Source organism: Orcinus orca, chromosome 19 (genome assembly GCF_937001465.1).
Source record: "Orcinus orca chromosome 19, mOrcOrc1.1, whole genome shotgun sequence".
NCBI lineage: Eukaryota > Metazoa > Chordata > Mammalia > Artiodactyla > Delphinidae > Orcinus > Orcinus orca.
Window position 1 is genome coordinate 50,049,292 of NC_064577.1, and position 15,945 is coordinate 50,065,236.

General features: G+C 41.4%; 1 protein-coding gene across 6 annotated transcripts in view; it reads right to left on the minus strand.

Annotated features, from left to right (window-relative positions):
• INTS2 (integrator complex subunit 2) overlaps nucleotides 1–9,135 on the minus strand; it is a 53,003-nt gene extending 43,868 nt beyond the window's left edge. The window contains exons 1-7 of one of the 6 annotated variants that reach the window (XM_033431628.2): nucleotides 8,921–9,135; nucleotides 7,336–7,642; nucleotides 5,917–6,055; nucleotides 3,662–3,764; nucleotides 2,716–2,829; nucleotides 558–688; nucleotides 137–310 (exon numbers count right to left, since the gene is read on the minus strand). In XM_033431628.2, coding sequence (XP_033287519.2) covers nucleotides 137–310; nucleotides 558–688; nucleotides 2,716–2,829; nucleotides 3,662–3,764; nucleotides 5,917–6,055; nucleotides 7,336–7,642; nucleotides 8,921–9,128 — 1,176 coding nt within the window. In that variant the 5' untranslated portion in view covers nucleotides 9,129–9,135. Of the gene's footprint in view, nucleotides 1–136; nucleotides 311–557; nucleotides 689–2,715; nucleotides 2,830–3,661; nucleotides 3,765–5,916; nucleotides 6,056–7,335; nucleotides 7,796–8,624 lie in introns of all 6 variants that reach the window. The other 5 variants (XM_033431627.2, XM_004271737.4, XM_004271738.4 and 2 more) reach the window with 5 other exon arrangements.
• Nucleotides 9,136–15,945: the final 6,810 nt, after the last annotated feature.

A 15,945-nucleotide genomic window follows, 5' to 3' on the forward strand; every position in this document is an offset into this window, starting at 1 on the left:
TAAATGTTAGGAGGTCCTGAGACTAAGAAGTTTGAGAACCACGGACTTAATGACATCATTCTAAAAGTGTTTCTTCCTCTCTTACTAACTACTAAAATAGCCTGATCCTTGGTCTATACACGTATTTCTCCCTCACCTGCTGTCCATTTCGGATAAAAGTTCCAAACCAAGTCCGGACTTTCGCATTTGTTCCAAGAAGTAAACCACTAACAAAACAAACCAAGTCACTCACTCCGTCTTCACTAGCTTCATTTTTAGTATGATCCAAGGTCAAAGCCACTCCAAGACCTGGCAAGTGACATTCTTCCACCTAACAGAGCAAAGAAAACAAACTGAATTCAGTATCATAAGGAAAAGGGCCAGAATGAGCCAGAATCTAAAGCATCTAAAGTTTAGGGGAGGACATAACACAAAACATAAAAACCCAGAGAAGAAGGTAATACATCCAGTCTATAACTATAATTCCAAATCTCTATAATATTCTAAAACCATCTTGAGAAGAGTTCCTGGTCCTAATATAAAGGCTTTTATCTCAGAAAAATAATAAGATCTCTTACCACCATGCCTCGGACCTTCAGGGCCTGAGAAGGATTCATTTTACATAAGAAGCGTAAGGCATCCGTCCTCCGCCTTCCTCCAAGACTCTCTTCATCTTGTCGTTCTCCATTTTTGATCAGGCCCCTACAAACTGAACATTTAATAGGCTCTATTACCTTAAGCTTTGTAAGTAGGATATCAGAAACAATTTTTTCAGTCTTGAGAATTGCTCATTTATGCAGATTAGACACTACAGAAGAAAAGGATCAGGAAACTTGAAAACATAGCAATAGAAACTGATCAAAATAAAGCCAAGAGTGAAAAGAGACTCAAAAGAATGAACTGTGACCTGTGGAACATCAAATAGTCAAACATACTTGTAATGTCTCAGAAAAAGAGAATGAAACACAAATATATATATTTGAAGAAATTTTTCCAAACTTGATGAAAACTAAAAACCCAGAAGTTCAATAAACCCCAAGAAGGATAAACACTAAGAAAATCATACCAAGACACATCATAATCAAATCTCTGAAAACCAGTGATAAAGAGAAAATCTTAAAGGTAGCCAGAAGGGATAAAAAAAAAATATAAACAAATAAAAGTAGCCAGAGGAAAAAAAGGAACATGTACAAAGGAATAAAGATAAAAATTACCAAAGACAACAGAATGACATCTTTAAAGAGCTGAAAGGTCAACCTAAACCTATCGTGTAATATTCAGTAAATCTCTTAGAAACAAAAGGGAAATATTATCAATACCTCCATTTTTCAAATGAGAAGTTAAGTATCTTGATGGAGATCACACAAAGAGTGAGTGACAATGTTAGAAATTATGCCCCCCAGGGCTTCCCTGGTGGCACAGCGGTTAAGAATCTGCCTGCCAATGCAGGGAACAGGGGTTCAAGCCCTGGTCCCGGAAGATCCCACATGCCGCGGAGCAACTGCGCCCGTGTGCCACAACTACTGAGCCTGCACTCTAGTGCCCGCAAGCCACAACTACTGAGCCTGCGTGCCCCAACTACTGAAGCCCACGTGCCTAGAGCCTGTGCTCCGCAACAACAGAAGACACCACAATGAGAAGCCCGCGCACTGCAACAAAGAGTAGCCCCCACTCGCTGCAACTAGAGAAAGCCCGCGCACAGCAACAGAGACCCAGTGCAGCCAAAAATAAACAAATAAAAATAAATAAATAAATTTATTAAAAAAAAAAAAAAGAAATTATGCCCCCCAGATCCAGCATCTTTTTCTGCTTGACTCTCAATTCACAAATTACCTTGCTCAATAAATGTAATTTTTATTTCACTCAGACCCAAACAACAATCTTCAGTCACTAGCAGTTTGAAATAGTGGTGAAAATTTCAGTTGATTTTTCTCAATTTCTACCCTGTACTTTTCTGCAAGCTGATAGCAATAAGGTTAAAAAACAAAGGTCTGATTGCTGGTATTTCTGATTACGTATATCTCGTACTGCTCTTTGGCTATTTCACAGATATATGTTCTCTCCCCTTTGTTCACGGAACACAGGGATTATATATTCTATTTCTTTAGTATTTTTTACTTCCCTATTATAGCACTGGTGACGAATGGCCAAAAAAAAAAAATTTTGCTGCATACTCACTGTACTTAAATCTGTAACCTCAAAACAATTTTGAATTCTCTAAACTCAGCATTTCTACAATGAATACGCACTAATAAATTTTCAAAAAATAAAATCTCAAATAAAACCCTATAAGTGTTTCTTCTTAGCTCAAACAGTAGGTCCTAGGGACTTCCCTGGTGGTGCAGTGGTTAAGAATCCGCCTGCCAATGCAGGGGACATGGGTTCGAGCCCTGGTCTGGTAAGATCCCACATGCCAAGGAGCGGCTAAGCCCGTGTGCCACAACTACTGAGCCTGTGCTCTAGAGCTCGCGGGGCACAACTACTGAGCCTGCGTGCCACAACTACTGAAGGCCGCAAGCCTAGAGCCCGTGCTCCACAACAAGAGAAGCCACCGCAATGAGAAGACCGCACACCATAACGAAGAGTAGCCCCCACATGCAGCAACTAGAGAAAGCCTGCACACAGCAAAGAAGACCCAACGCAGCCAAAAATAAATAAATTTATAAAAAAAAAAAAAAAGGTCCTGTACATGCCCAAGCAAATCTCTTCAATATCCCATTTTAAAATTACATTTACCTTCATTAAAACTATCAGGAACATTGGCCACCAACAGACACAAGAACCAGGCACCATTTCTAACATGGAGCAAGGCTTCAGCTACATCAACTATAGGAAGCAGGGATGGGAGCTCTATAAGAAAACAAAATCAGTGTTACTACTAAGGAGGGATATTTCATTGTATCATACATTAAACATCTTTTGACATTTCACCAATGTCATTTAAAAGTAATTAAAGTACTTTCTTTTCATAGTCTAGAGTTGAACTGTCCAGTAGGATAGCCAGTAGCCACATGTGACTATTTAAATTAAAATCAAATTAAATTAAAAATAGTTTCATTCCTCAGTCACACTAGCCACATTTCAAGTACTCCATAACCACATGTGGCTAGTGGCTACTGTACTAGACAGCACAACACAGAACACTGTCATCGCTGTGGTGGACAGTGTTGGTCAAAAGAGTTACTTTCATGAAAATTTTCTCTGCATTTTTATGTCCTCTATCTTTTAATTCTGATCATGCATACCTATTATAAAGAGCCCAGAAAATACAAAAAGTGCAAAGAATATAAATAAAATCAGCTCTAATCCCATCACTCAAAGTTAGTAATTTGAAAGATTTTATTTTAATCCCCCTATGGGTATTACTTTTAACAAAACTGGGATTATATTCTACTTACCATTTTGCCACTTGCTTTTTTCATTTAACATATTGTGAACATTTTCCAATGATTAAATTTCTTCAAATACACCACTTTAATGGCTGCACAGTATGCTATACTATGGAAATAATATAATTTACTTAATCATTGTCCTACTATTAGTCATTTTTGACCTAAACTTTTAAGGTACATTCTTAATTAGGTGAACCTTAAAATAGCACAACACTCCAGGTTAAGAAGTTACACAGTATCATTTAACAAGAAACTATATCTGAAATTTATCTTAGCACTCATTATAGTACCTGCTTGTAAAATACAAAGTACATCTGCAGCTTCCTCCAAATAGACTGGACTCTCAAATAGCTCAGATGACTTGAAAAAAAATTCTCCACTGGACTCAGATACCTTTCAAAAAAAGAAAGAAAAAAGAAATGATGAATTCTCTTAATTTCAGGTAATGAATTAGACCCCTTACTATTTTTGTAATTATTTTTTGAGCTTACAGACCATGTCTCTTAATAAGTCATTAATATACTACAGTAGAATATGCAGTACTGGATGAATGTACCAATTTAACCACAATTAGTCAAGTCACATTGTTATTCCAGACATGCAATATGAGTCTTGATAATTTATATCTATACAAATATTTGGAGACATCTGGAATTAAAGATAAGACAAGCCAAAGAAATGAACTAAGAATGCTACCTACATAAGTTGTAGTTCAAAAAAAAGCTAAAAAACTATAAACTTAAAGCAGTATAACAGCTATAAATTCATGTTCTAAATGAAGTGTGGGAAAAACAAAGAATAAAAATTTAGGTCATCAAAAGTACCAACCAGCTTTTCTGAAAATTTCCTACAGAAGTTTCATTGCTACATCTCCCATATGCTGAAGGGTGCTGAACTGAAAAACTGGAAACCGCTCAGAGGAGGCAGGTCACTTATTTCATTAGAGGCATCAAGTACAGTATTAAGAAAAAGATGTAGGAAAATATCAGTTAAAATTAAAGACTGTCAAGAATTCCCCGGCAGTTCAGTGGTAAGGACTCTGTGCTTTCACTGCTGATGGCCCGGGTTCGATCCCTGGTCAGGGAACTAAGAGCCTGCAAGCCACATGGTGTGACCAAAAAAATAAGAAAAATCAAAAATAAAAGAAAAAGAAAAAATTAAAGACTATCAGTATAGTAGAAAAGAGCTGAAGTAAATAACTTTGTAATAGAAAAAAAAATTAAGATTTGTAACACATCTTAAAAACTATCTAGAACTAACTAAATCCGCCCCCCCCCCATCAGTATTTTCTTTGGAAACAGAATTTAGGTTTTTTTGGTCCACAATTGATAAAACTAAACTTTATTTATTATAAATTAACTAACCTTGAGATTCTCAAAGTACAAAACATTTGCTTCTCAAACTCTGGGCCCAATCTTATATAAGACATCTTAATATGAAGATCCAATTTAGTTCTCTGTATGGTAACTCCTAACATTCACAAATTTAAAATTCAGAGTTTCAATTAACCATTATCACCCAAAAGTCCATGACCTAAAGTAACCTATGTACACCCAAAACTAATATAACATTGCAAATCTTCAATAAAAATAAATAAATAGGGACTTCCCTGGTGGCGCAGTGGTTAAGAATCTGCCTGCCAATGCAGAGGACATGGGTTCGAGCCCTGCTCTGGGAAGATCCCACATGCCGCAGAGCAACTAAGCCCGAGTGCCACAACTACTAAGCCTGCGCTCTAGAGCCCATGAGCCACAACTACTGAAGCCTGCATGCCACAACTACTGAGCCCACATGCCTAGAGCCCATGCTCTGCAGCAAGAGAAGCCACCGCAATGAGAAGCCCACACACTGCAGGGAAGAGTAGCCCCCGATCGCCGCAACTAGAGAAAGCCCATGCAGCAACGAAGACCCAATGCAACCAAAAATAAATAAATAAAATTTAAAAAAAAAAATTTTTTAAATAAAAGAAAGAAAGAAAGTAACCTATCATTTTTCTGAGATGAGAGGTTGAATAGCCTTCTTTAGTATACAGGAACAATTCAGCCACCTAGTGAGTGAAGCTAGCCAAATATCCCACGTTCAACTCAGCTTTGATACTCCCCAGTCACCGTTACGTATGAGGTACATAATTCAATCAGTATCTAAAGGAATCTCACACATTTTTTAGGAATCACGTACATATTTCACAACACTTTATGGGAGAAATTATATCCTATAGAGATATTTTCAAATTTTGTGATTTATACAACTCTTGAGCTATATATCTTTCTAAATATCAAGAAGTCGTTGAATGGACTCCATACAGAAAAAAACCTTATGATAGAGAATGCAGAATAGGCATAAATTAGAGAAAACAGTAATTAGAAACAGCCTTTAAAAGCAGGCATTTAATATCCTTTCAAGCCTTTGAAAGGAAGACACTTACATAACAAATAGAAATATGTGTACGAGAGGATGCAACCTGCCTGCCTTCTTGCCTGTTTCTACCTTCTATGTGTAGACATCAAGTCATGCATATTTTGAGCTGTGATTAAAATAGACGCACCTTGTTCATAATTGCCAAAAGTTCACTAAGCACAAGACGCAATCGACGAGGTGAATCACTGTGTTCAAACTCTAAAGTCAGTCCATGCTGCAGCTGTGATACCAGGATGCTCTCTCCACTGCCTCCTCCAAGTTTATGCCTAATAAAGTACAAACGTGTAAAACAATTATGAGAACACTGGCACAGAAATAAAAGCATAAAAATGACCTTTTACAGAAATAATCTACAAAAGAATATATGAATTCTTTTCATATATTTCATGAGTGTATTACTTCTGAAATATTTTGTTTTTCTATTTCAGAGATTCACAACCTGTGTAAAGACTCCATTACAACTGACAGTTAACACCCACTTCCATTAACAACAGTGGCTCACTACTGGATCCACAATGGGGGAGGAAGGACAAAACAAATGTCCAGAATTTGGGGGACTCAGTACAAGCTTAACAAGCCTCCTACAGGACTTCCCTGGAGGTCCAATGGTTAAGACTCCGCACTTCTACTGCAGGGGGTGGGGGTTCCATCCCTGGTTGGGGAACTAAGATCCCTGGTCAGGGAACTAAGATCCTGCATGCTGTGTGGCAGAGCCAAAAAAAAATAAAAAATAAATAAAAATAAAAGCCTCTCAGGAGATTCCAATAAATCCTTCTACTCTAGGGGAACTTACCCTACCCCCTTCCCACTGAGAGTAATTAGCCTAATCAGTTTAGCCTGAGCACAACAGTGTATATAGCCAAAGTTCTCAGCACAACATTTTACAATATGGAATTCAAAAGACCCTAGAGGCCTTCCCTGGTGGCGCAGTGGTTCGGAGTCCGCCTGCCGTTGCAGGGGACACGGGTTCATGCCCCGGCTTAGAAAGATCCCACATGCTGCGGAGCGGCTAGGCCCGTGAGCCATGGGCGCTGAGCCTGCGCGTCTGGAGCCTGTGCTCCGCAACGGGAGAGGCCGCAACGGAAGAGGCCACAACAGTGAGAGGCCCGCGTACCACAAAAAATAAAAATACAAAAGACCCTAGAATTTTAATTATAAATAAAAAATAACTTTAAAAAATGCTCTCCAGGGCTTCCCTGGTGGCGCAGTGGTTGAGAGTCCACCTGCCGATGCAGGGGACACGGGTTCGTGCCCCGGTCCGGTAAGATCCCACAAGCCACGGAGCTGCTGGGCCCGTAAGCCATGGCCGCTGAGCCTGCGCGTCCGGAGCCTGTGCTCCGCAACGGGAGAGGCCACAACAGTGAGAGGCCCGCGTACCGCAAAAAAAAAAAAATGCTCTCCAAAGTTCAGATTCCCAATCTTCTCTTTTTTGGAAGAGCGCACTGCAATAAGAAGCCCTAAAATCTCCAAAAAAATTTGATTCCCTCTTTTCACGCAAATCGAAATAAATACCAATCAATCCACATATTATATAGTATTACGTTACCTAAGCTGCTGTTCTTTGCTGGCATCCTGTTCTAAAGCATGAAAGTCCACAGACAACAAAGCAACAATGGAATTGACAGCTTCCACTCCAGAGAGAAGACGAAGGATGAGTTTTTTATCCTGAGCCCAGCTTTGGCTCTGGTCAGCAGGAGCACAAAGTGCCATCCGCACCAAGCAGGGCAGGAGAAGTCTTAATTCTGGGTCACTTAAAGATGCCAAACGAACAACGTCCACCTTCTGCATTGCCTCAAAAGCAAAAGGACTGACAAACTGAAGGCTTGTACACTCGGTCATTATCACTGTTGATCCTAGTGGTTAAAAAAAAAAAGTAGGGGTATAACTCCACATGTATGAGTTACCCTCTTTTTAAAACCTCTGAAAAACGTGGTTTATCTTTAATAGGCCCTGATGTTGGCAATATTCCTGGCACAATTAAAGGCTCCCTATGTTTCTACTGCCACCTGGAAAATGAGAAAGAAAACAGAGTATATTAATGTCTCTTTCAGACTTAGGAACCTTCTGTTCTAATACTCCCATTTTGCAAAGAAGGAATATGAAACCCAGAGAGATTAAGTAACAGGCCCAGAGGAGTATTACTAGTCAGTGGCAAAATCCAAGGCTGAACCCTCATCTACTAAATCCCAGTCCAGTAATTTCTCCACTGTAGCAGTCCTATGAGTGCCACAATGCAAGTAAAAGGACAGCATAGTTAAGGACGCTCACCTTTTGTACCTCTTTATTTTCACACGCCTACCCAACATATGTGAAGAACCGTTAAGCTTCTCTTTCCCACCCTCCACGAGTCGGTGGAAGCACTGGTAAATCGCCTCACTAGCCAGAAGTTATGACAGTTATAACGCCCTGGAGACCTTAACACTATCCTATATCCCCTGTGTTACTACTAACAAACAAACAAAAAACCAGCTGTGTAGGTGCAATTAGCTGTGGGAGAAAGCTGAGTCCCACTTGGGCACTTCTCTGTCTTCAAGAGCAATCAGAAACAGAAAAAGCAAGTAGCAGGTCGCCAAAGCCATCCCCTTTGAGACCCACAGACTAGCAGAAACGTGGGTAACAGAGGGCTGGGCAGAAACGTTTTGCTTTTAAGCAAAAGGAGCTGGCCTTTTAACAGAGGGGCGGGCTGATAGAGCCGAGGCGCCAAGACATGTGTGCTCATAGGTCTGGCCCCGGGCGTAACGAGAACCAACCAATCCCTCTGGCTGAGAAAAGTCGGGCAGGTTGCGGACATGGACCCCGAAACGCTCTGACGCCTGAGAAGTGAAAGCTTCATACCTTAAAATCTACCCTCCAACCTCCCGGTACCCCACGGGGATTCGGCGCCCTAGAGGCGGCACTAGAGGCGGGACGCGGTAGAAATCTAGAGCGCTGTCCGAAGTTGGGCCTAGGCGATAATCCGGATTCCCCAGCCCTGGCTGTGCCCTGAGTCGACCTGGGCAGCAAAAACCCAGTCGCCGGGACCAATCGGGGCAGCGGTGCGATGGGGGCTCGATGAGGACACCGCACAAAGGCACAGCCCGGGCTGAAGGGAGGGGGAAGCGGAGGAGACTGCTTCAACCTGCACAGAGCACCTTCATTCATCCCCAGCGCCTGGCTCCCGTCGGCCACCGTACTGGACTGAAAAGAAGGGTTGCTGCGAAAGGAAAACCGGAGACGTCGGCGATGATGCAACGGCACGCATGGGCGGCTCCACCCACTTCCGCCTTCTCTGTGTGCTCTACCCAACTTCCCCCTGGGAGTTGTAGGATCGTGCTGTTTGCAGTCTCTTTTCCAGAGCATACGAGCTGAATCCTTTTAGATAAATCATTAAGGCCCTCCGAACTGCAGTTTCATCATCGCAGGACTACCGTGGCATTCAAATGACAACGTGTGTAAAAGAAATGTTAAAGTTGGGACTTCCCTGGTGGCGCAGTGGTTAACAATCCGCCTGCCAATGCAGAGGACACGGGTTCGAGCCCTGGTATGGGAAGATCCCACATGCCGCGGAGCAACTAAGCCCCGTGCGCCACAACTACTGAGCCTGAGCTCTAGAGCCCGAGAGCCACAACTACCGAAGCCCCCGCGCCTAGAGCCCGTGCTCCGCAACAAGAGAAGCCACCGCAATGAGAAGCCAGCGCACCGCAACGAAGAATAGCCCCCACTCACCGCAACTAGAGAAAGCCCGCAAGAAGCAACGAAGACCCAAGGCAGCCAAAAATAAATAATTAAAAAAAAAAAAAAGTTAAAGTTGCCCCCACTATTCTTTGACCAGAACACTAATAGAACCAGACTGTACACATTTCTTTCCATCTCTGCCTATACAACTGTGGTGCCCTTTCAGCACCAGTTTTATAATCCTAGGATTTGTTGGAGAATTTAAAAAGCAATCTAATCCCAAGCCTTCTTCTGCTCTCGACCTCAACACACAGTCATCAATTAAAATTAAACATCTTGGGCTTCCCTGGTGGCGCAGTGGTCGAGAGTCCGCCTGCCGATGCAGGGGACGCAGGTTCGTGCCCCGGCCCGGGAGGGTCCCGCGTGCCGCGGAGCGGCTGTGCCCGTGGGCCATGTCCGCTGGGCCTGCGCGTCCGGAGCCAGTGCTCCGCGACGGGAGAGGCCACAGCAGTGAGAGGCCCGCGTGCCGCAAAAAAAAAAAAAAAAAAATTAAACATCTTCATTTCGGGTTCTCAGGAATCATAGATCCTTAGAGGACGATGGATGGAGTTTAAGGAATTCTCTAGAATCCGTGCAAAATTGTGTTTGACAGTTCTTCTGGAAAGAGGGTCCAAAACTTGCAACAACTTCTCAAAGGAGTTTTGATCACCCAGTAGATTGAGAACCTCTAGTCTCTATATATTTTCATATTATTTCTGGTTCCTGATTCAACCAATGTGTATTTAACACCTTCTATTCAGCAGATATTATGCGGGGAGCCGAAACAAAAACATTTTACAGAGATACAGTACTTAATAGTTTCTAAAGCTTTGACAAAGGGATAATCTCTCTAAAAATAAGGTCTGCTTTCAACACGAAAAATCAGCAAAGGAAGAAAAGAACTAATGTGTGTTACAGTGTTTCTCAAACTTTTTTCCACCTGGCTCACAGTAATACATTTCACATTGTGACCCAGAGCACAGATATACATGTATATCCACATTCACATGGAAACAAATGTTTTATGACATAATACACATATCACATGGCATGTATTCTATTTCACTTCTTTAAATTGCTGGTCACTGCACACTAAAATTGATTTCACAATCAATTTCACAATGGGTTACAAACTGTACAATATTGTCACTTTTTAGGCTGATAATCTATTAAGGACCTACTTACTGAACACTTGCTAGGCACTAGTGCTTTGTATCTGTTATCTGATTTAATTCTCTGAGGTAGGTAATATTATTTCCATTTTACAGTTGTGGGAATCGAGAGTGAGAGGTTAAGCAATTTCATTCTCCCTGGATGATCATTTCACAAGAGTGAAGGGAATTCAAACACTGGTTTGGGGGATGAATAAGAGGAGGTGGTGGATATGCACTAAGTGATTTTTTTTTTTTTGCAGTACGTGGGCCTCTCACTGCAGTGGCCTCTCCCGACGCGGAGCACATGCTCCGGACGCGCAGGCCCAGCGGCCATGGCTCACGGGCCCAGCCGCTCCGCAGCATGCGGGATCCTCCCAGACCGGGGCACGAACCCGTGTCCCCTGCATCAGCAGGTGGACTCAACCACTGCGCCACCAGGGAAGCCCCGAACTAAGTGATTTTTAAGATCTCTTCCAATTCTGTTTATGATCCTGTAATCACTAATGGAGATACAACATGTACATCCATCTTGATCTGTAGAGAATAGCAAACCATATCCTACCTGAATGAGATATCTAGAGTGTAATGGTGATGAGTATTGATACTTATCTTCCTCCAAGTACCTTTCTCTTCCAATTTTTATCTCAGTGAATATTTCTAACACCCAGAGTTGCTCAAGCTAGAAACCTGGAAGTCATCCTAGACTCCAACCTCTCCCCCTCATATCCACGTAGTCAACAAAAGTCTTTCAAATCTACATTGTAATGTTTGCCAGTGAAATCATTTTTGTAATCATTCTATAGAACTCAGAAATCCTAGTGAAAAAAGATTTATTCATGAGCCTTTTTTTTTTTTTTTGCGGTACGCGGGCCTCTCACTGTTGTGGCCTCTCCCGTTGCGGAGCACAGGCTCCGGACGCGCAGGCCCAGCGGACATGGCTCATGGGCCCAGCCGCTCCGCGGCATGTGGGATCTTCCCGGACCGGGGCACGAACCCGTCTCCCCCGCATCGGCAGGCAGACTCTCAACCACTGCGCCACCAGGGAAGCCCTATTCATGAGCTTTTGAGTTTTAGATTGGCTTCCTCTGAGGCCTACTCCCTAACTATACTAAAACGAATTTTTAAAGACTTGGCAGATCAGATGTTTACTTAAGGCAGATTCGGGAACTTCTAGAATGGTAAATAATGCTAGAAATTAGCCTTTGATTATCAAAGGAGTATCTTATCAAAGGTTTATCAAGAGTATCTTATATAATTATGGCATATCTTTTTGTTATTAAATGTTTGAGGAAATAATCCCTTTTTAAGACCAGTGTGGTACTGAGGCTCATTACCTTTTCTCCTCATGAAAAGATGTTTCATCAATTCTATGATGACTTTTTTTCACATTTTAACATCTCTGAAACTGGGACATCTTACAATTACTAGGTGTTAAGCTGTACTTGACAGCATTTTTTTTTCTTAGTGGTACATAAAATGTTTTGCAATTACTGGTGTCTTAGATTTGATGAAACATGTTATAAAGTTCCTATACTTTAAGACCTGGATGAAGTGAACATTCACCTCTGACTGGCTTACTTTGCGGAGCACAGGCTCCGGACGCGCAGGCTCAGCGGCCATGGCTCACGGGCCCAGCCACTCTGCGGCATGTGGGATCTTCCCGGACCGGGGCACGAACCCGTGTCCCCTGCATCGGCAGGCGGACTCTCAACCATGACTGGCTTACTTTGATTTATTCTTTCCTACTTTAACTATTTTTCAATCAGACTAAGGGAAGAAAGAAAAAGAGAAACAAAAAAAGAGAAAAAAACAGTATCTACTGTGTTTCAGGTACTCTAGGTGCTTTTATGTAAATTATTGCCCAGTAAATGAGCTTCAACAAATTAGAAGACTTAGGTATTTAAAGGAGCACCAATGTTCTTTGGAAATAGAATCACGGAATTTCAAAAGTAAAGGGATCTCAGGAGATATCTAGCTCCGGTTTTCTCAACATGGAACTCTTTTTATAATTATCCTCAAAAGTGTGTCTATTTTACAAAATTTCTTCAATTGTTTCTGCCTGTCAAGAACCTTTGGACTCTTCTTTTATACCGGCTATCTGCTTTGGTTAAACATATCATATCTGCATTAATTTTTTTTTTTTTTTTTTTTGGTGGTACTCGGGCCTCTCACTGTTGTGGCCTCTCCCGTTGCGGAGAACAGGCTCCGGACGCGCAGGTCAGCGGCCATGGCTCACGGGCCTAGCTGCTCCGCGGCATGTGGGATCTTCCTGGACCCGGGCACTAACCCGTGTCCCCTGCATCGGCAGGCGGACTCTCAACCACTGCGCCACCAGGGAAGCCCTACATTAATTTTATAGGTAAATTGTTGAGTACAATTGGGTCCAGCCAAGGTTCTGTAGCATAACATTAGAGACATCCCTCCAAGTTGACATAGCTCCACCAATCAAGCCTTTTTGGGTATAATTGTTCAACCAATTATGAATCATCCCACTACTAAAACACTTCCCTTCTAAGGGATAAAGTTCACTTTCTTTAAGGTGGCACTCAAAAGACAGTTTTTTCGTGGTCCGACTCCTCTCTAGCCTAGACTTCTGCCATGTCCCACCATGGTGCCTCCGTTTTAGTCAGTCTGAACTGCTTGTTTCCCAAATCCTTCATGTTATTCATGGGTCTTCTCCCCTACTGTTCTTCCTGTGTGGAATGCCTTTTATTCTCTTTATGTAGTAACCCCCAAGTATCCTTTAAGTCTCACTTCTAGTGTTCCCTTGTAAGAAATCCTTTCCTGACAAATCACCTATCTCTTCATTAGACCTAAGTACCCTTCTCCAGTGCTCCCAAGCCACCCTTTGCTTCTTTCCATCGTGGTACTTCATATATTACCCTGTAACTGTTAGAATTTTTAGTCTGTCCCTCTCACCAGAAAGTAAGTACTTTGAGGGCAGGATTCATATTTATTTCTTTGTCCTTGGCACACAGTATGGCACTTACTATTGGTTTTTTAAATTAATTCAAGCATGAATTATGAAACCTTAAATAACCTGCTGAATGTGGATTTCCGTGATCAGTTTATCAATGCTGTGAAAATAAAATATGAGCTTGATTTCAGCTATTCCCTCTTGTATATGCACTGCATTGTCACTCATACCACTTTAGAGGGCTTATCAAACTGTTTATACAAATGTTTCTCAGTAGACCGAGGGCTTAAGGTCAAAGGTTTATATCTCATTACTAGGGTAGATAATCAATTCGTTTATTGAACGCATAGTGCTTTATCCTGGCTTCTGAGGATCTTGTTCCTAGAGTCAAGTAAATTTGTTAGTAGCTCCTAGGACATAAGTTTTTTAAACTTTAAAAACTGGGCAAGTTGTAATTTCCACTCTTTCAGAACCCTTCATTTTTACAGTGTTTCTGAATTCGTATCTGCAAGTTTTTCCAGCACCCAGGATGTAATTCGTTTGGGTGTGGAGACTTGAGACTCCTTTAAATCAGTTAACTGTCTCTCAGATTTTAACTCCATCATGTTATTTTACATTTTAGAGCCTGAAGACCCTTCAAGCTGATATCTTTTTAGTGGGGGTAGTTTGGGACAGAAGGGAGATAAAGCTTGAGTACTAAATACTTTACCCTTTGTATCTTTTCCATCCTTGCTCTTGCTAGAAACGTATTTGTTGTTGCCATTAAGCATCTTTTTTCTCTTGCAAGCCTTAGTTTATTCTGGATTTGACTCTTCTAGAGAACATAGGTATTATATTAATCATCCCTCACATTTGTATTTTAAAAATTTCAAAGTGTTTTTTGCCGTTTCCTTGGAGGTTCACGAAGCTGGTTAGGAAGATATGGTTACGGTTGAGTTCACGTACAAATGAGCAAATTGAGACTTCGAAGTGGTTCAATGATTTGTCTGAAGTCACAAGCAAGAAGGTGGCAAAACTAGGAGTACAAGAATCCTAATCCAGTGACGCCAAACTACTTCTACTAATGTGAAAAAAGTTCCAAGTAATTAAAATGTTATAACTTCATTTAAATTATTTGCAAAACTCACACTAAAGCTAAGTTGTGTAATTTCTGGTATGTTACAAGAAGTCTATACGAAAAATATTACAGTGCCTTACTACATGCTAAGTGTTGCATTGGAACTGTATGCAAAACAGACCAAATTTCTGCCCTTATGGAGTCATTTCGTAGCAGAGGCAATCAATTATAAACTACAAAAAACACTATGAAGTCCCCATATAGTGTTACAATAAGAATATATAACAATAAGAGTATATAACAAGGGGCCCTGATCTGAGGCAAGGGTATACGTGGTAAGTAGGGGGAGGCCTTAAGGGAAGAATAACCGTGGGACTTTCAAAGAACTCAAATGCCTAGGAGGCTAGGAGAACACAGGAGAAAGGCCCATTCTGGGGCTTGTGGAGAAGTAGGCAGAGGACAAATCATCTAAGACTTTTGGTATCTATCTTTAGAGCAAGAAGCAGCCATAAAGGGTTTTAAGCTACCAAGTAAAGAACATACTGAAAGTAGAGAGACGAAGTTAGGAGGATATTGCAGTGGTCCACCCAGATAAGGTTCTTCTACCCTAATCACCTTTATAGCATTGCATAGTGCTAATTTAGACTAAGGTCAGGCCAATAGAGGCAAAAATGGACATATATGACAGTAAATACAGAAGACCAACAGTTTTTGCTGACTAGTTACAAGGAAGAGTTTGTGGTTGGCACAACTGAATGGATGGTAGTGCCATTCACAGTGACAAGGAACACTATTAAGGACCAGGTGGTTTTTGTGGAGGAAGATTGTTGACTTTAGTTAAAAGTAGATTTACTCAAGAAACAACAAAAGCAGAATCAAGACAAACTCAGGCATTCTGAATGCAAGCCTATAAGACGCTACATGGTTTGGGGACTGTTGAAATGTATCACTAAGATTTTTTTTTCTCTGTAGTAGGGAGTGGCAAAGTAAGGAAGTTTTTAAAACATCAACCTTTTACCTTCACAAAAGGTCATTCCTGAAACAGTGCTGGTGGGTCGCTCTGAAAGAAAAAAAACACCTCAAACAATATTAAACAGAATTTCTGGTTACAGTTATAGGACCCTGAGAATGAGGGCTCTTTAGTTTTCAGTCCAGGATTGATGTTTTCTAGCGTATACACAGGAAGATATTGGAAACTGTAGACTTAGTATCAGTATAGATGATTCAGGAATACTTTCACAACAGTTAAATTTATCTTTTACCATGAGCCGAAACCACAGACTCTCTTCCTTTCTCTTTTGTTTTTGCTTATGTGAACCCTTCAAATAACCCAGT